At 36.0% G+C, this 24,545-nt stretch overlaps 3 protein-coding genes across 3 annotated transcripts in view; all 3 read right to left on the bottom strand.

The window, feature by feature from the left end:
- The window catches only part of LOC108907656 (serine protease easter-like), a 7,057-nt gene extending 3,733 nt beyond the window's left edge, over positions 1-3,324 (bottom strand). The window contains exons 1-2 of the mRNA XM_018711426.1: positions 3,264-3,324; positions 1,297-1,525 (exon numbers count right to left, since the gene is read on the bottom strand). Coding sequence (XP_018566942.1) covers positions 1,297-1,525; positions 3,264-3,315 — 281 coding nt within the window. The 5' untranslated portion in view covers positions 3,316-3,324. The remainder of the gene's footprint in view (positions 1-1,296; positions 1,526-3,263) is intronic.
- Positions 3,325-5,735: 2,411 nt separating this feature from the next.
- On the bottom strand, positions 5,736-22,047 carry LOC108907664 (transmembrane protease serine 9-like). The gene is made up of 15 exons (XM_023454744.1): positions 21,956-22,047; positions 21,636-21,888; positions 21,399-21,580; positions 19,298-19,606; positions 19,058-19,208; positions 18,812-18,822; positions 15,663-15,900; positions 15,428-15,603; positions 11,782-12,006; positions 11,075-11,127; positions 7,865-7,958; positions 7,576-7,804; positions 6,725-6,900; positions 6,379-6,600; positions 5,736-5,952 (listed from the first exon to the last, which is right to left on the bottom strand). The coding sequence occupies exons 1-15, from the start codon at positions 22,011-22,013 to the stop codon at positions 5,765-5,767; spliced, it is 2,565 nt and encodes an 854-aa protein (XP_023310512.1). The 5' UTR covers positions 22,014-22,047; the 3' UTR covers positions 5,736-5,764.
- On the bottom strand, positions 10,888-16,102 carry LOC111691626 (trypsin-2-like). Its single transcript, XM_023454740.1, has 5 exons — positions 16,018-16,102; positions 15,663-15,900; positions 15,428-15,603; positions 11,782-12,006; positions 10,888-11,127 (listed from the first exon to the last, which is right to left on the bottom strand). Exons 1-5 carry the CDS (start codon positions 16,070-16,072, stop codon positions 10,940-10,942), a joined length of 882 nt encoding a protein of 293 aa, XP_023310508.1. The 5' UTR covers positions 16,073-16,102; the 3' UTR covers positions 10,888-10,939.
- Positions 22,048-24,545: the final 2,498 nt, after the last annotated feature.

The following is a 24,545-nucleotide window of genomic DNA, read 5'->3' on the forward strand; positions in this document are numbered from 1 at the left end:
CATTTTGCTGCAAGCATAACCTAATACGTCTGTTGAAGTTATAACGCACTCGCACAAACAGTTCTTGGTTATTGCGAAGGTCATCTGCTGCCTGAAATATTCTTAAGCGTAGTTCTTCTAAGGAGGTAACTGGAGTGGCATAAACAATACTTTTTATGTGTCCCCACAAAAAGAAATCCATAGGCGTTAGGTCAGGTGAACGTGCAGGCCAACAAACAGGGGCATCACGACCACAACCAATCCAGCAATTCGGGTAATTTAAATTTAACCATTCTCTAACGGCAAGTGTACTATGTGCAAACGCCCCATCGTGCATATACCACATCACCTGACGTGTAGCGAGGGGTACATCCTCAAGTAATGTTGGAAGATGTTCGTTCAAAAATCTAAGATACTGGGCCGGTCCAAGTCTGAGTGGAAGAATAAAATGACCTACTAGAGTATTTCCTACAATTCCCATTCAAACGTTTAAACTGAAATGATGTTAACATCTTGAAACAAAAAATAGTTCATGAGTATTTTCTTCCGACCATGAATGAACATTATGAAGGTTTACTGCACCTACTCTAGGAAAATTTGCTTCATCGGTGAAAAGTATATTCATTAGGAAATTTAAGTCATGCTTGGAATATTAGTGTATCATTGACAAAAATCCACGCGGTTAGGTAAATCGGGGTTATTCAATTCTTACATGGGGTGATGGTGAAAAGGGTATAAAAGATTTTCCTGAGCTACATTCCACATAAGACTTTGAGAAACTTGCAGTTGCCTGGACACCTGTCTTGTACTTGTACCACAGTCTTGTCCTAGATGTTCCAGTATAGCTTCCTCAGTTTCAACAGTTCGGACATTACGCCTTCTTCCGGCACCCTCACGATTGGGCTGAATTTTACCAGTTCCGCGAAGCCTTCTTTCCACCGAGGCCAATGTTTGTCTAAGAGGAATCGGTCGGTTTGGATATCTTTGGTGGTATAATCTTACTGCTGCCTTACTATTTTTTCTGGATTCGAAAAACACTTGGAGCATGTCGACATATATTCGTCATTGGAATAAATATTATTTGCCATAATTATTCCGATAATAAATTAATCAATTGGTACTAATTATTGCTTGACAGAAAGTGCCAATTTATTAATATGATAAATAATAGTTTATTGAACGATGACGCATCTAATTTTTTTTACTAGAAAACTCTGAACTTAATAACCCAAAACCTTTTTAACTGAACCTTTTTGTAGTGGTTTTCTCTGCCTCTATTGTTCAAGGGAGTTTTTCTAGTGTATTAATTACACTTACATGTTAGATCGCATACAGTGTGCTGCTGAAATAACGTAGTATTTACTGATGAGCGATCCTGCGCAGACAAAACTTATTCTGTCTTTTCCCATAAAAACACCTAACCTTGCCGCCCACGGAAACTCTCCAAGGCAAGCTTCTTCGCCTTCAATGATTCTGAACTCATTTCTTAGGTCAAATCTAGTTTTACCGCACTGTTCCGGTAGAGGCCACTGTAATGAGCGATTACCTGAAAGAAATGGAACTTACTTTAATAAATAAATATTTAAAAAATATATGTGTTTCCGAATTTGAATATAACGAGCGTTCAAATAAAAACGTGGTCGAAGTTGGCTCTGACACATTGGACGTAGGGAGTAGCTTATAGCGACCAACTTAACCTCATTTCTCAACGAGCTGTATAGCAGCTGTCAGTTTCAATAACGTTAATGACTATATAACTTTATTTTAAAGAATAATCGTGATAACAATAACAAACAATTAAAGGAGCTGCGGAAAGTGTCCCCCTCCTTGTTATAACAATAAATTAAAGCAGCTGCTGAAAGTGTCCCCCTCCTTGTTCCAAGCACTTTTCACACCTGTTCCTCAAAGAATTAAAGACATTTTCTAAGATGCTCGGGGTATTGTTAATTTCACGAATCTTGTCTATAAGTCGAGCCTGCAGATGGTTTAAATCAGGAATAGGCAGTTCAAAAATAGTGTTTTTAAGGTAAGGCCACAAAAAGAAATCACACGGCGTAATATCACATGACCTCGGTGGAAATTCATGTTCAGCATTGAGACTTATTAGTCGATTTTGGAAAACTTCCCTCAACATATTCATCGTCTCGCCTGCCGTATGTGCCCTTGCGCCATCTTGTTGAAAGTAAAAGTTTGTAATTTCGTTTTCTTCCAGCTGGTTAACAAAAGGAGCGATAATTTCTTCTCTATACCTTTGCGCAGTAAGAGTACCATTAAAAAAAATAGGTCCATAAATCCTCCTTCGATTGAGAGCACACCAAACTCCAATTTTTTGAGCGTGTAGAGGGCCCTCGACAAAAAAGTTATCTGGTTTTTCAGAAGACCACATTCTCATATTCTGTGAGTTTACGTAACCACTTAAATGAAACCAGGCTTCATCAGAAAAAAAGGTGATATTATGAAGTTCACCGTAGTTGTTTAAAAACCATTCACAAAATACAGCCCGTCGCGGAAAATCAACTTCATGAAGTTCTTGCTGACAAGTTAAACGATAGGAGAACAAACGCAAATCTTTTTTTAACACTGTGTGGCAGGTACCGACTGATACTCCCACCATTTGTGATAAAACACGTACAGAAGTTCTTGGCGCATTTTCCATTATTTGTTGGACATTTTCTTTTAATTCTTCAGTCCGCTTTTTAGGTCGGCCGCTTCCTTCTTTTCTTGTTACACTGCCCGTTTCACGAAAAACATTAACACAACGCTGAACTGCACTTTGAAAAATTTTGTACTCAACAACGCCGGGAAATTGATTTTGAAATTCTATGAAACATTCCTCAATAGAATACTTCCATATTCCATCAATCTTGCGTCCATTTCTAAAGTAGGACTCTATGATAAACACTTTTTGTTCTTGAGAAAACACCATTTTAAACGCTTTTTAAAACGAAAATATTCAAATTGATAGCGGCGATATGGCGCTTTGACAGATGACGTTTAAGTTCATTTGCTATACGCTACGCCCTACGTCTAAATTTTCAGAACTAACTTGACTACGTTTTTATTTGAACGCTCGTTACAATAGAACGATTTTATTATATCAGGTATATATTTTTTCACTTTTTGCTTGTCCGTAGAAACTTTTGCTTAAATAAAATAATAAATTTTACATTTTTTTGCTAGCAAATCTCAAGCTGACTGCTAAATTGATTTAAAATGTCTTAATAACCGAGTAATTTTCATAAATTTCTCGAGGGTAATTCTATAAATATAAACTAAGGCCTTACCACACACGAAAATATATAACACTGATAAAATATATGTTTTAATGCCAGTCATATTTTTTAATATTAATGCTGAAATGAATTTTTCAGAATTGTGAGAAATAAATATAGTTGCATGTTTGGTATAATTGCTTTTCACCCACCAACAATTATTGAAAAACAAATGTAGCGTGAGAAGATATAAAAAAGTAGAAATCGAAATATGAAATACAAATTATTGAGTAGAAATACCAAATCGTAATCAGCTTCATTAAAAGTTAGATTTTCGTTGAATGCCAAAAAGTGATATAGAAAGTATAGAAATGTGTACCAAATTTTCTTAGATTTCTTTAGCTTAATTATCATATACAGGGTGGTCAGAATTTTATGCAGGAAACTTCGAGGGCAGATAGATTTTTTTTAAATAATATGTGTTTGCCTTATAAACATTGGTCTGAAACAGCCTCGTTTTAGAGACACAGGGTGTTGAAGTTGTTAAAAAAATTGATTTTTTTGCTTATATCTCTGGAATATATCAACCAATCTCAATAAAATTTGGTACAGATAATGTATGATAGTAGGCCTTACATTCTCTACAATATGAGATTTAAAGGTTCAACCAGTGGTGTACAACTGATGGACAGGGGTCACACTTTTTTTACAAAAAAACCTACGCCACTGCATTTTTTATAAGTCATTGTAACTGATTTATATTCGAATGCACAAAATACGTAAAAAGGTGACTTTAATTTTTTTCTCTAAGATTCGCCATTCTCAAGTTAATCATACCAATACAATCCCCTTGTGGCAGACACTTCTAACCATAATATTACAAGAATATTTATGTTTAAGCTTTGTAAGCACATCAACAAAATTATTTACACTCCTTTCTACACCACCTGTGAGGTAGTGTTCCTGGCGTGTTTTAGTTTTCCCTGGAGGCATAATACTCTTTACAAATAAGAACAATTTAAATCAAAATAATATTAAAAATATATTTACCAAGTAACAGCAACTAAATAAGAAACAAAATTAACATTACGTATTTACAACAATTATTCAAAATGCGAACCACCCACATCGATATATTTCTGACATCTATTAATGGAATTAATTGAAGCTAATATCATGTGGTGGTTTTATTTTAATTCATTACACCCGTCTTCTATTCGTTACTGTAGTTGTGGTCTTGTATTTGTTGGAGTAGAATAAACTTTACTTTTCAGATAACTCCAAACATAGAAGTCCAGGGGGTTTAGATATGGCAATCTGGCTGGCCAAGACACTGGACCCTCTGCATCATTATGGTTGACATTGGCATTTGGTCTTCTACCTATCCATCGCCCCATATAATTTTCATTAAGCCATTCTTATATTATTCTCCCAGAATGCGCAGGAGCACCATCCGTTGTATCCACCTATTTTGTCGTAGATTTAATGGAACACCCTCTATTAATTCAAATATATGGTTTTATAGAAAGTATAGAAATAACTGGGAATTTAGACGGGGTGGTAAGAAGAAAGGTCCACAAACTTTATTGCGAATTATTCCGAGCCACAAGTATACAGAAAATTCGTGTTGAAAAGATCTTATCCGAATTTCATGAGGATTTTCTTGTGACCAAATATGCAGATTGTGAAAATTCACTACCCCTCGTGTTTGGTAAATGTACATTTATTATGATTTTGATTTAAGTTCTTATTTGTAAAGATAGTGGGTTAGGCTTCCAGGGGAAACTAAACTACCTTTACAACATCGTGACTGGTAATAGAATCGTGGTGTTTTCAGTATGATCCAGAAACCAAACACCAAAGTGACGAGCGGAAGGCGCCAGACGAACCAAAACCAAAAAAATCTTGTTTGGGCGAGTAAAAAGTGAAGACAATGTTGAGTTGCTTTTACGATTTCAAGGGCATTGTCCACAAAGAGTTTGTTCCACCGGGTCAAACTGTTAATTCACAATTCTATGTTGGCAGTTTGACGCGTTTGGTGCATCGTATTCGTTTTATTCGAACAGAATATAGCCGCCTCATCGATCGCCACTTGTGACCGATTTTTTGACTAAAATAGCATTTTAACTGTCAACCTTTTCCCGTATTCGCCTGATTTAGCACCGTGTGACTTTTACTGTTTCGGAAAATTGCATTTGCCGATGAAAGGAAAGAGTTTTGTGGATGTAGAAGCCATCCAAAAAGCTTGTTCCGTCATGCGACACCCTGAAGGACATCACGGCATGCGATCCAAAACACCGATTCAACATGCTCTTAGGTCGTGCAAATCGCTACATTGAGTCGGAAGGAAACTATTCTGAACAAATTAAATCGGCTTTGCCAAAAAAACTTCTTGTTGTGCTTATTTTTAGAAGATCCTGTTGAACTCGTTGAAAGAGAGTGGCTCTTTTGTTTACACTTGTTACAAGATCAACCTGTATTATAAAACAAATAAGTGGTTTCTAAATAAGTAATTCGGTTAAAATAAACTTTAATATGCCTAATTCCATTATGATTTACAAGAACAATAATCTTTAAACGTTTTCAATTCTGTCAAGTGTCCAGTTTACATAAGAAGAAACATCGGTATAGACGGCAGGACCTGCTCCACAATTCACTAATCCATATGAAACGACCCCAATCAAATATACCTTCGGTTTCCCATCTTCCATTATGGTCTTAAACACTGGACCACCTGAATCCCCAACACAAGAGTCTTTACCTACGAAAAGTGGATATTTTCAAAATATGAATTATTTAATAAGTATATTGTTATATTAAGATTAAAAGTGTTACTTTTGTTGCGAGCAATGGAGTAAAAATGGAATCTAATGAATATTTAGGTGTACCTGAGGAGATACTGGAGTGTGCGAAAGAGGTTCCTTTGAATCATCTCCCAAAGAAATCTCGAAAAATTTATGAATGTGTGTACCAAAGTTTTATGGATTGGTGCAAAGAAAAAACATTATATGTAGTTGTGTTCAGAAGATGTATCGTTGGTGTATTTTTCAAACTTAGCAAATAAATGTAGCCGTCAATGCCTTGGTCGCAATATTCAAAGTTACGTGCTTTTCTCTCAAGAGATATAATGAGGGATATGTACCGAAAAAATCGCGAGTATTTGTAGTTGACTCGAAAGTCGTCATACCTTTGTCATATCCAATACATAGCTGACTGTTCAACAATTTCTCTCTAAATAATGAATTGCAAGGTTGATTATCTAATACCGGGGCAGAGATGTACATCAAAAATTTTGGTTCCTTAGGAGGTTTTGTTTTTATTAAACCCCACCCTGCTATCAATACATTTTCTTTCTTAAGGCCTTCACGTGGCAGTAAACCAGATGGAAAGCAGATAGGTTGGACAAAGTCTGAAACAGTCATCCTTTACATGTTAAAAACAAAGTAACTGATTTCTGAGCGGTAATATGTACATTTAAAAATCTTTTGGCAATATAACAGCATCGGTATTTGTGTTAGCTCAGTCATACCAACCATTGAATTTGACAGCCTCTCTCAATTCTATTAGACCAAAGTCATTCGCAAAACTCTTTAAACAGTAATCCTTGTGGTACAAGAATTTTTTTATTCGTATGTCTTGGTGTGGGGGAGCGCACACTCTCTTGCTACAATCGATGTCCGTTTCCAAGTAGTTTTCTCCGAGCCTCACACTGAAATAATTTAACACAAGTGAAGTCATCTCATTGGTAAAGCCTACGGTATGGCGAATAGATAGTTTGTACTAACACAAGTTCCTAATAGAGAGATAAATTTGTGGTTATTAAAATGGGCATTTGTATTAGTGGCTTGGGGCTGAAGATTTTCTCTCAAGTTCATTAAAATCCTGATCTTTTACTGAGTCATAAGGCTTGTGAGATTTTACAATAGTTAATCATGAAGTTTAAACCAAACACATGCCTGTTTCAAAAATCGGACCTAACTCAAATTTTATGGGCTTAAAATTAACTAAAAAATACACAGAATCAAAGCCTAAATTTGTGGAGGGTCCGCTTACTTAATTTTAAGCCCATAAAATTTATAAAATTTGAGTTAGGCCGGACAAAAAACCTAATTCACCCGGACTATTAATTTTGTAAATGATGTATATTAAATTTAAAAAGTTTGGATCGACCCTTATGATGGTATTAATGATCTTAATAAAATAATTGTGCAGTTAGTAGCTTTGCGTTTCATTTGAACTGAACTCGTAGAACTCTGGGTAATATATCAGTAAACCGATCAGTAAAACTATCGATTTAATTCTTTATTTGTTTCCTGCATATTCTTGTTTTAGTAGCAGTGTATTTAGTATAACTGTGTATTAAATGTAATCAAGTTATACTCACATATCGTTTACCAGTGGTTCGCAGTGCGCAGCACTAATCACGTAATACTTGCTGATCAGTGATCCACCGCAGTAAAAAAATTTTTTTTTGGATATAATGGAACCTATCCTAGCCATCCATGGAAACTGTCCAAGTTCAGCTTTATCACCATCAATGATTCTAGATTTTTTGGCAAGGAATCTAGTTCTACCACAGTCCTTTGGCAATGGCCACGTGTCGGAACTTTCACCTTAAAGTAAGTATTGTTTAGTTATAACAATGGTTTTAAGAATATCAAAAGAAGCCTTACCATTCGCGACAAGAAAGAACGTTGATAAAGCGTATATTTGAACAAGAATCATATTGTTTGTAGGATTATTGACATTGGAATTGTTTTTCAAATACTTATAAGATTAATAAATGCAATATAAACAGATTTATTATCTTTATTACTTACGGTCATATATTTTGAAAATTAAAATAAAGCTATAAGAATAATACCTACACAAGCATTTTGTGTAACGACCACTCACAAAATCCAATTTCGAGTACAAGTGGGAAGCTGCTAACGCATTTTGTCTTGCTGCACCCTAAATTAAAACATTAATTCTGCATTGTGAAACACCTAGCACAGACAATATAGCTTCGCTCCAAACCGCTACTGGAACAGGACAGCAGTTTTAAATTTCCGAATTGCCGATAGAGTGCACCACCACCAGCAGAATTTTAGGCGAAGCAAATGCAGCGGCCCGCATTCCTACGCGTATCCTAGCAACATATATACAACACTTTGGCAATGTTGCCAGGCGTACTTACAGATTTTTGTTTTACACTTTTTTTTTATCAATATCTGTTTTTTCCGTTAATGTATTTTCTTAATTGTAGGTATTGATGAAAATGTTTTAAAGAATCAACAAATATCTATGTAGTTATTTTCAAATAAACAAAACTCGTAATGTTGTAATATTATTTTTTTAATATTTGATGATGATAAATTTATTTAATATACAAGGTGGGTAATTAGTACGACTTTTCCTTTATTTCTTTTGACATCAAAATTTGCTGTCATAAACATAAAATATATGTTTAAATTAAAAAAATCATTAAAAAAATCAAAATTCATCCTTATTGAAATAACAAACAACGATTTTTATAACTAACCTTTACAACAACATAAGGAGAATACCTAAAAACGAAATAACATTAACCTACAATTTATACAAATTTTCAGTAATTGTGATGATACAGTTGAAAATATGCTTTAATTTACTATTTATTGCTATAAAAACAAATTCAGAATTATCAAACATTTCGTCCTGTATTTTTTTTTCAATACTTGAAAATTTGAGGTCTTTAATAATATATTTTGTAGAAGTGTCCCCACAAAAATATGTCCAAAGGACTGAGATCGGCGCTGTTTTCTGGCCACCTAAGATTTCTAATAATATTTTTTACAGTGTTCGTTGATGGGATTCTTCCTCCAAAACAAATTTGCCGATTTTTTTTTAAATTAAAATGGGTTATTCTGATAATGATAAATCCCTATTATTTCTAAAGGTAGGTTCGTTTCTGTCATTTTTTGTCTGATTGTGTGCGAGAGAGATTGAGTTATAGTGTGCGATAGAGATAAAGTGACTTTATCCTTACAGAGGGCTTTTCTCTCTCTGTCTCTCTCTCTCTGCTGTCTTCAGGAGTTTCTGGGGCTTCCCCAGCATCTTCAGTACACCTAGGGAGGGAGTGTGGGGTAGAGTTTCTGGCATTTTTAGCCTTCGTCATCGAGCTATGGCGTCACAAAGTATGAAAAAAAAACGGTCTTTGCTCATAACTCGGAAATGGCTGGAAATATAAATAAATCTCCCCTTGGTTCTGAGTAGGGCACTCGGTGGGTGAGGCAGAACGGGGTGTCACAATATATGAAAGAAAAAAAGAAACAGCTTGTACCTCGGAAATGACTCGAAATATCTAAAAATCTCCCATGGTTCTGATTGGTGATCGAGTGAAAAACGTCCGAAATCCGCATGTCGAAAAAAAATCAGGACCAATGGTGTGTGACATCAATACATCGAAATTGTAATTCGAAAAACCGGCTCACAAGACCCTGCATCCATTTTAGATTGCCAATTTCAAGCATTTAAAGCTATATTGTCTGTGGTTACACTCACGAGTTGGCTTGTATAAATTTACAATGTGCTGCCGTAACATCTGCTGATTAATGATCCGAAAAGACTGATTGGTCATATAAGCTGTAGTCTATTCTGGCCATCCATGGACACTATCCAAGAAGAGGTTTTTGGCCTTTAATACTTCTGGATGTACTGTGGGTATTCAATCTAGTTTTACCGCATGGTCTTGGCAGAAGCCAGTCTACAGAACTACTGTCATCACCTTAAAGCAATTAAGAAAGTTGAAACAGTAAGCAACAAAAATTAATTCCATCTTTCTTTTTTACCAATTATTAGAAGGAACCATGACAAAATGTATATTCCGATGTAAATCATGCTCATTAATGCGACATTATATGATTTTAAGATGTTTTGAACTAGGAAAATCATCGTTGATTGGGTACACTTTTAGAGATAAATTGAACATGAAAATCGTGGGTAGTAGTAAAATAATTCTATTAATAAGCGATCGATTTTTAATTTTAATGGAGTGTAGGATTTTAATATTCTAGAGGTTTTTTTCTTAAAAAAACAGTGCCATCAGCTTTGCCCTTCGACAAGCATTACATAACACTACGAATATTGCAAGGTTATTGAAAAAATAAACGATTAAACCAGTATTCACATTTTGTGTAAAAAAACTTTGTTGAAAACTCATCGTAATGAAATTGAAAGTTTTAAAATAGTTTTTTCTTCATTAATACTGTGAACAACCTAAACAGTCCCAGAACAATTAGGTCTGTTCTTTGTATTACTCTGATCAGAGCAGATGATTTTATAGATCAAGTTATTCTGACAGATGATAGAATTTAGAAACAGGAGAAACGAGATCGGCATTATTAAAGTGCAAATAAATGAACAACCATTATGATGAGGCGTTTACCAAGCAAGTAGGTGAGTGGTTGATTCAATCACAATCAGTGTTGGTCAAAGTGGTACGTATGGTTTATGCATATTTAGAAGGCTATAAAATTGATGTGTTTTTGAGTTAGGTACTCAAAATGAGATCACTGTGTAGTTCCTTCTTCTTCCTCAGCTGTCTTGATCGAGTTCTTTTTGATCTCACACATAGAGAACTCTATTAAATTCACCACCACATTCATAGTGTCATTGGTATGTACATAGACATAAAAATAGGTATAGAAAGAACAAGGACGAAACACCGTATTGTTTTAATTGATTTTAGAAACATGAAGAAAATATACTCCTTAAAATTATTGACATTAACTTTTATCTATGTTCTCTAGGATCCATGTGACAAAGTATGAGACGTCCGTATAAACAGCTACACCCTTTCCACACATTGTCAGTCCGTACGAGACAAGTGCTACTAAGTAATGCCTTCTTTCTCCATCCACCTTCATGGACATGGACGCTGGCCCACCAGAATCTCCCCCGCACGAGTCCTTCCCTGAAAATATTATTCTAATTATCAAAATTTTACACTGACAAGGACAAAATATTTTAAATTACGCACCTGGATATTTCGTCACTGGAGCCACCAATCCGAAAACAACCCTTACGACAGTTGTTGGGATCTTCAATTTGACCTTGGCAATGCCGTTTAAGGTCAGTTGAAGGTTAAATCTAATTTTTTAAAAATGAACCTCTAATTTTGAACCCGAATTCGGAAAAAGCGCAAAATTGTACGTTTAGACAGGTAATTAAGACCCTTATTTGGAGTAACCTTCAAATGTTATTTCAAGGACAAAATATTTTAAATTACGCACCTGAGTATTCGGGGGAGCCACCAATCCGAAAACAACCCTTACAAAAGTTGTTGGGGTTATCGGATGGCGTCCTTCCAATTTGACCTTGACGAAGAAGAGCCTTAAGTACCTATCTAAACGTAAAATTTTACGCTTTCTCTGAATCCGGAGTAAAAATTAGAGATTCCTATTAAAAAAATTAGATTTGATCTTCAAATGGCTTTGAAGGTCAATGTCAAGGTCAAATTGAAGGTTACCATTCGATATCTCCCTTCGAACCCAACAATTTTCGAATTGGTGGTTTCTCTGTGTAATTTAAAGTTGAGACACCCTGTATATCTCAGGAATTCACCTACCTCCTTCTGTAAATCCAATACAAAGCTGGCTGTCCGCCAGACGATGCGGATACATTGCATTACATTCCTTTTCGTCCGCTATAGGGATAACTACATACATCAGTTTAGTGGCACTTGAGTAAGTTTTAATATTGATCACTCCCCATCCTGCTATGTTTACCATCTTCGATACAAGATCTTTATGAGGGAGCGGATCACGTGGAAGACATATGGGTTGCACATACTCTGAAAAATAAAAAGTTTCCGACTTAAAAGGTTGTCTCGATATAGTGTACGTTGGAGCAAATGTATATCAGGAAAGTCGTCTTGTGTTATTAGGCCAGGAAGCAGAATATAGTGTTGGACGCGATTTTTTGTTTCGGCAAGCTGAATTTATCACTATGGATGCTAAATATTAGGTACAATGACATATTACTTTCCACAGTCATAAAAATGGGGGGAAGATTGTTTACAGGGTGGTTAATTGTATAATTTTTACGTACATTCAGGTTTTTCGCTTATAACTTTTTTCCGTTCATTTCCACGAGAAAACAGTAAAGTTGTAAGTTTTTTTTTGTCTTCAAAAGACCTACAAAACTAGCCTCGAGCGTCAAAAAATATTATTTAGATCAAAAGTTATAAACAGAAGAAGTTTATTTATGACTTTTGAATTAAACATTTATAAACTGCGTTATTATTACCAGAACGTTTCGGCGTCGCATCCTCTCATTCCTTATCACTGTCTAATAACTCACACAAAATCTGGAATGGGTAAGTTCAATAGTTTACAAGTTATTGCCTTATAAACAAATTAACTAACTGTTAGTCTGGACGATCCCGAGCATCTTCCAGAATCGCACAACTGTTCGTGGCCCGGAAAACTCTTCGGTCCTGGAAAATTAGGGACCGGAAAACTGAAATTGGGGAAAGAACTACTCGGGGTTTTGAAAACTCGTTTTCGGAAAGCAAGTGTTTGGGGCAAAAAGAAACTGCTTGTGGCCCGGAAGACTGCTCGGTCCTGGAAAATTAAGAACCGGACCGAGTAGTTTTTTTCCCGAATTTCAGTTTTCCGGTCCCTAAATTTCCAGGACCGAAGAGTTTTCCGGGCCACGAGCAATTTCTTGCTGCCCCAAAAGCTTGTTTCCCGAAAACGAGTTTTCAAAACCCCGAGAACTTTTGTTTCCCGAATTTCAGTTTTCCCGGCCCTAATTTTCCAGGACCCTGGAATTTTCCGTGCCCTGATTTTCCGAGACCCTAGAGTTTTCGGGAACATGATCAGTTCCCTGACCACTTAACAGTCCATTTCAACAGCCAGACTCTGTGCACCATCATCCACACCAAACACTCATTGGCAAAAGCAAAAGAGGAGAAAAACGTGGCCACGAATCGGGTTCTGCTCAGGCCTTAAGTGAAAACCGACCTCAGAAATGGAATCAGAGACCCGGAAAACCCCCCAGTACTATTTCCCTCCGTTCAAACAAGGTCCCATGTAATTTCTCAATTCCACCCCCTCTTAACCCCAGAGGAATGCGGGGGGTGAGGCCCGAGAATGTAAAAGTCCCCCGTTTGACCAATTCTGGCCCTTATAAATGCTACTGTTCACTGACTTTTTATTTTTGCGATTTCCTCCCCCTCAACCCCCATTTCCACCCCATAGAAGGGTGGTAGCTCAAAACTAGTATCAAATTCGGAAAGAGCGGACAATTTTACCCCGATTATAGCGTTTTCAGCCTTTTTTGGTATGAATATATACTTTCTTTTTTTGAGTGTCCCCGTGCGCGTCCATGGGTTTTAAAATCATTCGGGACCCTGTATCTCTGAATATGAGCATTTCCAGACTGTATGCCCATGGAGACATTTGTTCAGAATGGCCTGAAGTAGAACATACTGAAATTTAAGCCAATTTGACCGGGAACCAATTCCCATAAGTTTAGTGCGGGGTCCTTTGAAATTTAAACAAAAAATGATAGATTTCAATGTATTATTATGAATCTACCATGAAAAACATCAGTCCGATTCTGGAAGATCCTCGGGATCGTCCAGACTAATAATTAGTTAATTTGTTTATAAGGCCATGAATTATTATTAGACAGTGATAAGGAATGAGAGGATGCGATGCCAAAACGTTCTGGTAATAATAACACAGTTTATAAATGTTTAATTCAAAAAGTGATAAATAAACTTCTTCTGTTTATAACTTTTGATCTAATCAAACATTACTAATTTTCGTCTTATATCCATTATATGTAATTTTTGCAAAGTTTTTGAAATATTACTTCATGACTATATTTATTATAACATCTTTAATAACACCCTGTCAGCATGGTTTTATTAAAAGACGTCCTACTGTCACTAACTTGATCAGTGTTACGAAATTTATAGCCAATCCTATAGACAACAATTTACAAACTGATGTCATATATACGGACTTCAGCAAGGCGATTGATAGGCTTGGTCACTCAATTTTACTCCAGAAGCTTGATAGGTTTGGCGTATCAGAGGCCTTAATGAATGTCTTCAAATCTTATTTAGACAACAGAAAACAGTATATTATAGTTTATAATAGGTACAAATCGATTGAGTATGTCGTTACATCAGGAGTTCGTCAAGGTTCCATTCTTGGACCTTTACTATTCAATGTATTCATTAACGATTTAGTTAACAACTTAGATGTAAATTTGCTTCTTTATGCCGATGATGTGAAAATATACAGCTCAGTTCGCAACATTAATGACTGTATTCATCTCCAACGAAACCTTCCTTGGTGTAATAATAACATGTTAATGTTAAATACGGAAAATTGTAACGTCATGTCTTTCTCCAACAAGTTCAATCGCATTATGTTTAATTACAGCATTGATAATGACGTTTTGTCAAGACCGAAAACATTTCGAGACCTGGGCGTTGTATTTAATGAAAAACTACCATTTAATAATCATATTAATACTGTTGTCTCCGAGAGCATATGGATTTACAATTCGCAACTGTCGTGATTTTTCACGCTTAAATGTCATAAAGCTTTTTTACTTTAGTTACGTTAGGTCGAAACTTAAATATGCCTTTCCCGTGTGGTCTCCGCACAGTTTTGTCCACATTAATAAACTGGAATCGATTCAGCGTGGATTTTTAAAATCGGATATCCGCATGAGGAACTTTTAAGTAGACATTCCTTTATTAGCCTTGAAACTAGACGGAAATATTTTTCGCAGGTCTTTCTTTTTGTAATTTTACGTAATTTGGCTGACTGCCAGGAATTTATAACCAAATTATCATTCTCTATACCTAGACTTAGCTCTAGAGAAAACGGAACATTTTCTTTACTAACTCCTCGCACTAATGTACTCAAACATTCATCACTTTATGAAATCTGCAACAACTGTAATAAAAATTCTGTAGATTTTTTTAACTGCAGCCTTAATGACTTAAAAATACTTTATTTTTAATGTCTGGTAGTTTCAAATATGTAATTTTAATCTTCATTTATGTGTATTATTTAGTGCATAGATTTTATTTATTTCCTTCTTTTTTTATGATGGTTTGTATCTTTTTTTGTTACTTTTAATTTTGGTTGTACTTCTTTTATTATTGTCTCTAAAATCCTAGTTCTATAATTGGGTAGTACCTGTTGAACAATGTATTAAATAAAATAAAATAAAATAAAAATTACCATTAAAGGTAGCAGGTTGCTCCAGTTCAATCAATCCGAGATCGTTAAGGTGCGTATCATGTTGAAATTCCAAAAACCTATACTGTTTTACTTTGATGTCTTGATGAGGCGGAGCGCAATCACCGTGTCGATCACAATCTATGTCGGTTTTTAGGTAGTTCTCGCCCAGTCTCACTCTAAAAGGAAATATTTAAATAGGTACTGATGTAGACCAAACTCATATGTTCTCTCTCACATGTCCCCGTCGTCTTCACAGTGTGCTGCTGTGACAACGTAATACTTGTTAATAAGGGACCCTCCACAGTAGAAATTTATAGTATCGTTCTCGGTTTGTCCTATCCTAACTAGCCATGGAAACTGTCCAATGTCTGCCACATCGCCATCGATGATCCTTACTTTTTGTTTATCGTACTTCGTTCTTCCACATTCCTTTGGTAGTTTTTCCCAGAGGGAACTGCTGTTGTTCTGTTCACCTTCAAAATATAGCGACAATATTCTGATTTATCAAAGAATAAAAACACTGAATACGGAAAAAACGAAGCATTTTGTTAACGATTGCAGAGAAAGAAGAAAATTTGGATTGACCTTACCAGATGCTTGGAGAAGTAGTAATTGCGAAATAATATATACTCTAAAATATATCATATTGTTCAGGATCTGGTGAACTAGTACTTGATTGTAGTTGCATCGTTATTAAAAATTGAATAAAATCATAACAAAGGCTCGTAAATCAAGTGAAATTATCTTCTCGCCTACAAGATTTTGGTTTTATTTTCCCGATTGCCAAGGAAACAGAGAAACACCGCAATTTGATACTACAGTTATAAGTATTAAATTTAATTGTGCAAAAACAAACAAAATACTACGTTCAAGAGGATATTTAAAACTCTGAACAAAATGTAAGTATGTAATTACATATAGTACCTACAGGGTGTTTACCGTTTAAAATTAAAGTAATTAAATAAACATAAAAATTAGACTTGGAATACAAACCTGGATTTTAAACACGAACTTAGGAAACAACTTACCTATTTTATTATTTTTCTTGGCTCTCGCTTCGTTTATAGTCCGATTTCTCTTAATTTCTTCTTTAATCGACCACATAAACCGAAACATTAACATACAGATGGTAAAATTTAGGTCATATAATAAAAATACCCAGTACGGCAGCTATAAGAGTTGACTTTTTTATGTATTTACACTGAAAGGAACTTGAGTTTAACAAAACAAACGCGTCACTTCATTACTGTTCCGTCACTGAGTAAATGAGGCATAAAATATTGAAGGAAATCTCTTTAATACAGTGGCGGCTCGTGATATTGTGAAGAGGTGAGGCTGAGGCCCTTAGCTTTTTTACTAGGTGGGCAAGAAAGAAAAATAAGTGCCGCAGGCAAAAAATTTTCAATTTTCAAGGTCAAATGACTAAATGTGTCTGGAAATTTTTAGTTGCATTTACAATGTTATAGAAAAACTGCAACTATTTGGATATTTTATTAATCCGTTCTCAAATAATAAATAGGAATAAAGAGGAGGGTCCCTAAGGTCGATTTTTGGCCTAACTTATTTTTGGCTGAAAAAAATCTGAAAAAAATTTTTTTAGTACCTACTAGCAATACTGAATCGTACCAACGGAACAACCCTCTCACCCTCCTTCCCCCCTCCACTCCCATAAATGACGGGGAAACCATCGCTTATTAGAGGAATTTTTAAAGAACTTAGAGATGTGAAAGACATTCAATTCCTATGAATCTTACATATGAAGAATTTTTTGGGTCGCTGATCACGAATCTGGTCTCAGAATCACTAAATTCAAAATGGCGGATCCAATATGGCGGACAAGAAAATTGAAATGTCTTCAAAATGCATGAATTTTTTTGTAATGGGGTTTTTGGGTCTATGATTACGAATCTGGACTCTAAATCACGAAATTCAAAATGGCGGATTCAATATGGCTGACAAAAAAAATTAAAATGTCTTTAAAATGAATGAATTTTTGTGTAGTGGGGTGTTTTGGATCTCCGATTACGAATCTAAAGGCAGAATTACGAAATTCAAAATGACGTATTCCATATGGCGCGGCAGACAAAAAAATTAAAAAGAACTTCATAATCCTCAAATATTTGTTTATAGAAACTTTCTTAGATCACCGATTACAATTATGAATTAATAATCACGAAATTCAAAGTGGCTAATCAACTATGCACAAACATGTATGTAGAATTATTGATATTTTCTTTTTCGTTTTATTCAATGTAAATGTGTGTCATCTCATTTAAGGGGATGGAGGGGGAAAGGAGGGTGAGGGGGTTGGTCCGTTTAGGGTGGAAACGATTCAGTATTGCTAGTAGGTACTAAAAAAAATTTTTTTCAGATTTTTTTCAGCCAAAAGTAAATTAGGCAAAAAACCGGCCTTAGGGGCCCTCCTCCTTTCTATCGTCATCATTGATAAGTTGCTTAAGCGGTCTTGTGTCATCGTATTTCTAAGTCTCAATACGCTTAAGACACAAAAAGTTTCTTTCTGCCGAGACACTTGTTGCAGGAATTGTTAAAACTGGACAAAACGATTTGTATGTTTCCGAAAATACAGTTTTAAATTCCTTGTATAATATTTCTATCGGTTTTAGAACTTCTAAATTACGAAATTTTTCGTCTCTGTACAAAATGATAAGTTCGTTTTTCGACCTATCTATTTCAAAAACGTTTGGATACATTTGTAATAAGCATTCAAACGATTTTTCGGGAAATTTGTTTGCATATTCGGAAAATTTCCAGTAATCTATTAAAGCAAAAAAATTAAATCATGTAAATTCCCACTTAATTAAGGGGAAACATATTTTCGAAAATATTTCTAATTCGTCGCAACTTTTGCCCCGTTTACTTAGTAGTCCAGTAATATTTTTCGCATAATTAAAAATGTTTTTAAATTTTTCTTCATTTCTTAATTCAGAAATTCTTTGGCTAGCGATTTTAATTTGTTTAGATCAGTAGTTTATGTCATTACGTCTTGAAAAGGGTGTTTCAGGAGATAAAACAATATTGTGAGATAGTTTCATTAATAGCTACCGATGTAGGTATTTCGTGATATAATAAATATCTATTAAATTATGTTAAATTTAGTCTTACTTTGTTTTGTTGTAAGGAAGTTGTTTTTATTTACTTTAAATTAATACTTGCCTTGTCCTTATCCTTAAAGCCTTTGTACTATTCCTCACGCTGACATCAGACAGACACTACCCGCGTACTATGCGACACGTACATTAACCGCGAACTGAAACTATAAATCCCCCCAAATCACGTTAATTTAACCGCCTCGTGTGGAAGGGGAACTGTAGCATATTGTAGGCAAGTTTGACGCCCCTACAAGCAAAGAATTTCTGGCCTCACTGGGGTGGGGACTAGCAGGGAATAAGGGTTAATAGTAGAATAATAGATATTAAAATATACTGTGTGAGAGCCAAATTTTACAGTCAGGCCCGGCCTCAGTTGCTTCATACGACGAGCCACCACTGCTTTAATATTTCAATAGAGACACAGATAGAAGCCAAGACTATATTCATAAACTGTTAACATTGTGTTGATAATACGTGATTACGAACTATTCTTCATGAGATAACCTATTTGTGCAAGGGCTAATTATCTTTTTCCTCGGGTACTTCCGTGACTGCGTCGTATTGCTGTTCAGTTGAAGCAATTGTTTCCAAAATCCATTCATTGTACTTAACGACGTTTGTGTACACAGCAGGCGACTCCCCACAATAGCTCTTACCGACTGAAACTATACCTAAAAATAAAACAGTTAGTTATTAGCCACATTACATTAGTATTTTAAAATTTTAATCCAATTTTTTTTCTTGTTTAGAAGTGACTTACCCAGCACGTAATATTTCCTAGTTTCCTTTATGCGCTCCATCATCATCATGGGTCCACCGGAGTCTCCAGTGCAGGAATCTTCACCGGTTTCAAGGCCTACGCAGAACTGTTTGTTGTCAATTTGGAGACCAGGCATGGCATCGCTGCAGGCGCACAGATCCCTTATTGGAAGGGTGACGCACAACAGCGTGTTGGATTCCTCGTGAGTGTCGGAATTTACGACCCCCCATCCCGCAATTTCGACGGGTTTGGTAATGTAGTTCTTGGTTAGCATCTCGTCACGCGGGAGGCAAATTGGTTTGACGAAAGCTAGAAGGTAAATTCAGGGTATTAGAAATGTATACATAAAAAAAGTTTTAAGGCAAAGTATATTCCAAAACTAAGAAAAAAGTTCATACGAACATATCGTTGTTTTAGTTTTAGTAAAGAAATCTGTTTTTTGTTTATATCTTTCAAACTAAACCAATATATTACGTCAATCAAAAACCGTTCCATTCCATGCAGAGCCGATTGCAGCTAGCGATGTCCCGAAAGACCCAGAGCCTCAGTGTGGTGATACAGAGAGCCTGGCGTAGAAACTAAAAATTTCACATCACTTTCCAAAATTTCCCGGCGTCGCGTTGCTCCCGAAACCGCTCCGAGCAGCCCCAAACCACTTCATACACAGCAGCCAACACCGATAGAAGACGATGCTGTCGACAAAAAGACCCAAGACGACGTGTCACAGGAATTGCAAAGTTTCACTCTGCCGCAGAAGTCGACATTACCAACGACGCGATGTAAAGGAGAACGAGCCGTTCCAGGTTCTCCGAATTCGACGAAATCTAACGACTTATAATACTTAAAAGCCAGAATAGGAAGATGCCTAGTTCCAGAGATTCAAAACCGAGAAGTGGCAATGGTGCCGCACCAAACCGGACCACGTAGCAGAGCCACCAGCGGAGATGCCCCTGCCTGTGAACGAACGTCCACCTGATCTATCGCCAGTACAGTAACCAGTGTCCGAGACCTAGCCAGTGTCTGCCGCAGGAACAAAAGGACAATGTTAAAAATGGGTCAATTTCTCCCCACTCTAGAACTTTCTGTAGCCATCTTAAATGGTTCTAATAGGCTTGTATTTGATAGAAATACACTTCTATGGCTGTTATTCTGCGGGGAAAATAGTCCAGATGGCAATATCAGCATAAGATCGGGTAAAACTTGTTCAGCCTCTACGTACATTCTTTGAAATCGATCCTTGTTCAACCAACTCCGGAACTTTTTGTAGCGAAGCCTATTGGAATCATTTAAGATAAGCTACAGAAAGTTTCAGAATGGACCGACTTTTAACATTGTCCTTTATAAACATTTTTCATTGCAAATATCTATAAAAAATATTTATTGTTAAACATCTATCGTAAACCATCGTCAAATGTCAACAAAAAAAGCATAAAATTTCTATAAATAAGCTACTCGAGTTCAAACTTCACACAGCTTCTCAAACTACTTTAAGCCAATCTTTAAGGAAATGCATTTTTCTGATCAGACATTGGAAGCTTCCCCCACCCTTTCTGTCGAGAGATAGAACAAAATGTCAAAGACAAAAGTTATGCGCAATGAATGCGGCTATCCATATTTGTACTATTTGATATACCTGAATAGGAAACATTCCTGAGAAAAGTTCAACTCTATGTGTTGGTATGTAGATTGCGCCCTCTAGCGGCCGAGCTACGAACTTGAAAACTATTTCCAGCGATTTCTCTTGGTCGATTTATTAATCAAAATTCTTTTCCCGAAACTCTGGGGCCTATACTTTCTCTAATATCGTATCTCGACGACCTTAGTCGAACACTGTATTTCTAACAAAAAAATGTATATTTTTTTGTGCAATTGAAAAATGACTCGTTTTTGTGATAGAATGAAAGATTTTTTTTAGAAATACCAATCGAAATTAAATACACTCAATTGTATTTTCAAAATACTCAGTGGCGTCGAGATTATAGTGTCCCTTGTGATAATATTTGTCAATATCTTCACATTTTTGTTATAGTTCTAAAAACAAATTAATTTATATCATTGGTACTTTGGAGGATCTCTGGAAATTTCTGAGTTTTCGGCTTACCGTTATACTCCGCCTCCTCTGCGAGCCGAATGAGACATATGTCGTTTTTTATCGTGCTGCGGTCATAATCCGGATGAACCAGTAACTTGTCTACGCCTATATCCTGTACGGGAGGAGCGCATATGTCATCTTCGCAATCCTCGGTGGTGTTCGTAAAATGTTCCCCGAGCCGGATGACTTGCCTGAAATCATACCAAAGCACTGATCATTTAGATACATTCTCTTCCTTGCACTCACAATTGCTTTTCCCAACCGTGAACGCAATGGCCAGCAGTGAGGACGTATTTCTGGTTGATCAAAGACCCTCCGCATTTGAACTTGATCGTCTTATCTTCCCTCTCGTAACCCAGCCTGGCCATCCAAGGATATCGACCCAGATGTGCTGCTTTCCCTCCCGTTATTCTATGTCCGAATTTTATGGGACCGCATTCTTCTGAGTTCACCTCTTGCCATTTGGAATTCAACGATCGCGTCTCGTGGCCAGTGGTACCTGAGGAAGATGATTATAAACAAACAAAAGCAGTCGTTAATCCTCTTCTAATATGGGCTGTTCTTACCCGCTGAGGCTACCACTAATATTGCGAAGATATGGAGACACACCAAAACGAAATTCATTTTAGAAAATGAACTAGTTAGGAGGTAATGGGGATTTAGTCAGCTAATAAAAGCATTTAATGGGGCTCTTAGAAAATTGAATAGCCCCATAAAAGACTAATGGAGCTCAGGGGTGTACTTAATTACACAGCCCCACAAAAAAAAGTGGCAGGTCCGAAAGACAAGACCATGGTTTTGGGGTCGCTGAATCCGAATCCGGTGTCCGTTTGACACTATTAGCTCTGGTTTAAGGTCAGTTCAAGGTCAAATATAGAAAAACAATTGTCAACAAACTAAACCCATGTATCTATACGTTTTTGGGGTCGCTGAATCCGAATCCGGTATCCATTTGACGCGAGTAGGTCTGGTTTAAGGTCAGTTCAATGTCAAATGTAGAAAATCAATTGTCAACAAACTAAACCTACGTATCTATACGTTTTTGGAGTCGCCAAATCCGAATCCGGTGTTCATTTGACTCGATCAGATCTGTTTTAAGGTCAGTTCAAGGTCAAATGTAGAAAATCAATTGTCAACAAACTAAACCTACGTATCTATACGTTTTTGGAATCGCCGAATCCGAATCTGATGTCAGGTCTATTAAATACTTTCTAATAGAAAAATATCAATCGACATACGAAAGATACTTATACAAATATTTTGGTTTTAAACCTAAGTGAAAAATTTGATTGAGTTTCAGCAGAGAGAAAGGTTTAACCAAGATATTAAAGAAGGGAGAAATTTGGGTGGCAATGAAACTATCACTGATATTGCTAGTGATACTAGTGATGACGAATATATTCCATATCACGTTGTGAAAAAGACAGGAACAATATCACAAAAAAAATCATGTTCGAGATTTGGGCCTGTCAGAGCAAGCCGGAAAAGTGGAAGCTTTTTACTATCAATATAGAAATAAGGAATATTTTTCTAACGATGAAGAATTTTCCTTAGGTTACTACAATGATATTGTTGGATAAATCACTTCAAACATGGATGTTATAAACCTAACGCACATTGAAACNCTCACCAACTTATTTTTGTGTTTAGGAGAATTTTCATGTTTCTTAATTTTAATTTCTAAATGTTTCAAGTCAGAAACTCCAGATTTCGTCCAGTTTTCTCCGCCTCCTCCAAACAATAAACATACAAAACAAAAAAATCTATTTGTTTGGTCACAACCACACAACCACACAACCACAGGGTCTTATCATAAATGTTTTTATCAAATTTGCGAAAGCCGGCCCACTTTTTGCACTCTGTCTGCACCTCAACTAAATTCAACACTGGCGTTGGATTTTCAACGCCAGTGTTATTTTTCAATTCGACTTTTTCCTCTAAACTTAAATTACTAATAACAAGTTTTTTTATTTCACAAACAGATGACAGATGGCATTAATCTGAGCTACGTTCACGGAGTACATGCACTTTATGCAACCAACCTAACATCCAAGAGATTTTGAATGCATGCTATTTAGATTTCTTATTGATTTAAATAAATACATTATTTTAAGTTTATAGTTTGAAAATATCTGGGGGGGCGGAGTCCCAGAGTCCTCCTTCACGAGCCGCCACTGNAAATCAAATTTTTTAAAGCAGGTTTTAAAAGTTCTTGGAAAGACGCTTCTCTTAAAAAAAACAGATCGATTGATCAATTAGTTACGTAGTTATAGCCGTCATTTACACTAAATGTACTGGGACATCCGGGCTAATTTTTCGAAAAATACCTTTGGTATTCCGAGTACTTACCAGGTCTAAGATTACAATACTTTTCTTCATTGGCAACCTACTTTAAAACATGTTTAAAGTTATTTATGCAAGCGAGAAATTCAATAAAATCGTACCGGTGGTGGTGGTGGTGGTGGGGGAAGCAGAGAGCGCGGCCGCTTCGGCCTGCTCGGAATTGAATCGTCTATAATACGATTCATTCGATTTGTAACCAGTCATGTATTGTAAAAAAATTAATTACAAACATTTTTTTCCTCTTCCATTTTCGACTAAAATCAACAACAAAAAGATACATAATTAAATAGGAAGAAAAATTTTTCCAATTTTTTTAACATATTGTACCGCCAAAAGTTAAGCCCACGTTTTTTATGCGCATAGAAAAATTTTCATTTCTCCGTGGATATACGATTCACCCAAATATGGCTTCTTGAAACAATTACCGTCTGGACTAATAGATACATAGGTTTAGTTTGTTGACAATTGATTTCCTACATTTGACCTTGAACTGACCTTAAACCAGAGCTAATCGTGTCAAACGGACACCGGATTCGGATTCAGCGAGCCCAAAACCATATGGATACCATGGTTTTGTCTTTCGGACCTGCCACTTTTTTTTTGTGGGGCTGTGTTATTAGAGAGGAAACATTTTTAAGACAAAAATTAGATTCCATCGCAATGATCAAATGTAAAACATTGCTTACCTCTATAGGGAAATGTAACCACGAAGTTATACAGTCACAAAGTTGTTAATACAATAATTTTTAAGCAACGGGCAATTTCTGGTAAGTAAATTCTTAATTCCGTCTCTGCACTTTGTCGTTGAGTAAT

This window comes from Anoplophora glabripennis, unplaced genomic scaffold, assembly GCF_000390285.2.
Source record: "Anoplophora glabripennis isolate ALB-LARVAE unplaced genomic scaffold, Agla_2.0 scaffold11, whole genome shotgun sequence".
Classification (NCBI taxonomy): domain Eukaryota; kingdom Metazoa; phylum Arthropoda; class Insecta; order Coleoptera; family Cerambycidae; genus Anoplophora; species Anoplophora glabripennis.

What these genes read in the sequence shown, in the direction of transcription:
- LOC111691626 (XM_023454740.1), bottom strand. Translation starts at nt 16,072, where the DNA reads ATGATATATTTTAGAGTATATATTATTTCGCAATTACTACTTCTCCAA. An exon ending in TGTGAAGACGACGGGGACAT is followed by an intron (nt 15,604 to 15,662) that starts GTGAGAGAGAAC and finishes ATTTCCTTTTAG; the next exon opens with AGTGAGACTGGGCGAGAACT. An exon ending in GCAACCTGCTACCTTTAATG is followed by an intron (nt 12,007 to 15,427) that starts GTAATTTTTATT and finishes TTTATTTTTCAG; the next exon opens with AGTATGTGCAACCCATATGT.
- LOC108907664 (XM_023454744.1), bottom strand. Translation starts at nt 22,013, where the DNA reads ATGAATTTCGTTTTGGTGTGTCTCCATATCTTCGCAATATTAGTGGTA. An exon ending in CAGCGTCCATGTCCATGAAG is followed by an intron (nt 7,959 to 11,074) that starts GTGGATGGAGAA and finishes TAATCTTATAAG; the next exon opens with TATTTGAAAAACAATTCCAA. An exon ending in ATGTATTGGATATGACAAAG is followed by an intron (nt 5,953 to 6,378) that starts GTATGACGACTT and finishes CACTTTTCGTAG; the next exon opens with GTAAAGACTCTTGTGTTGGG.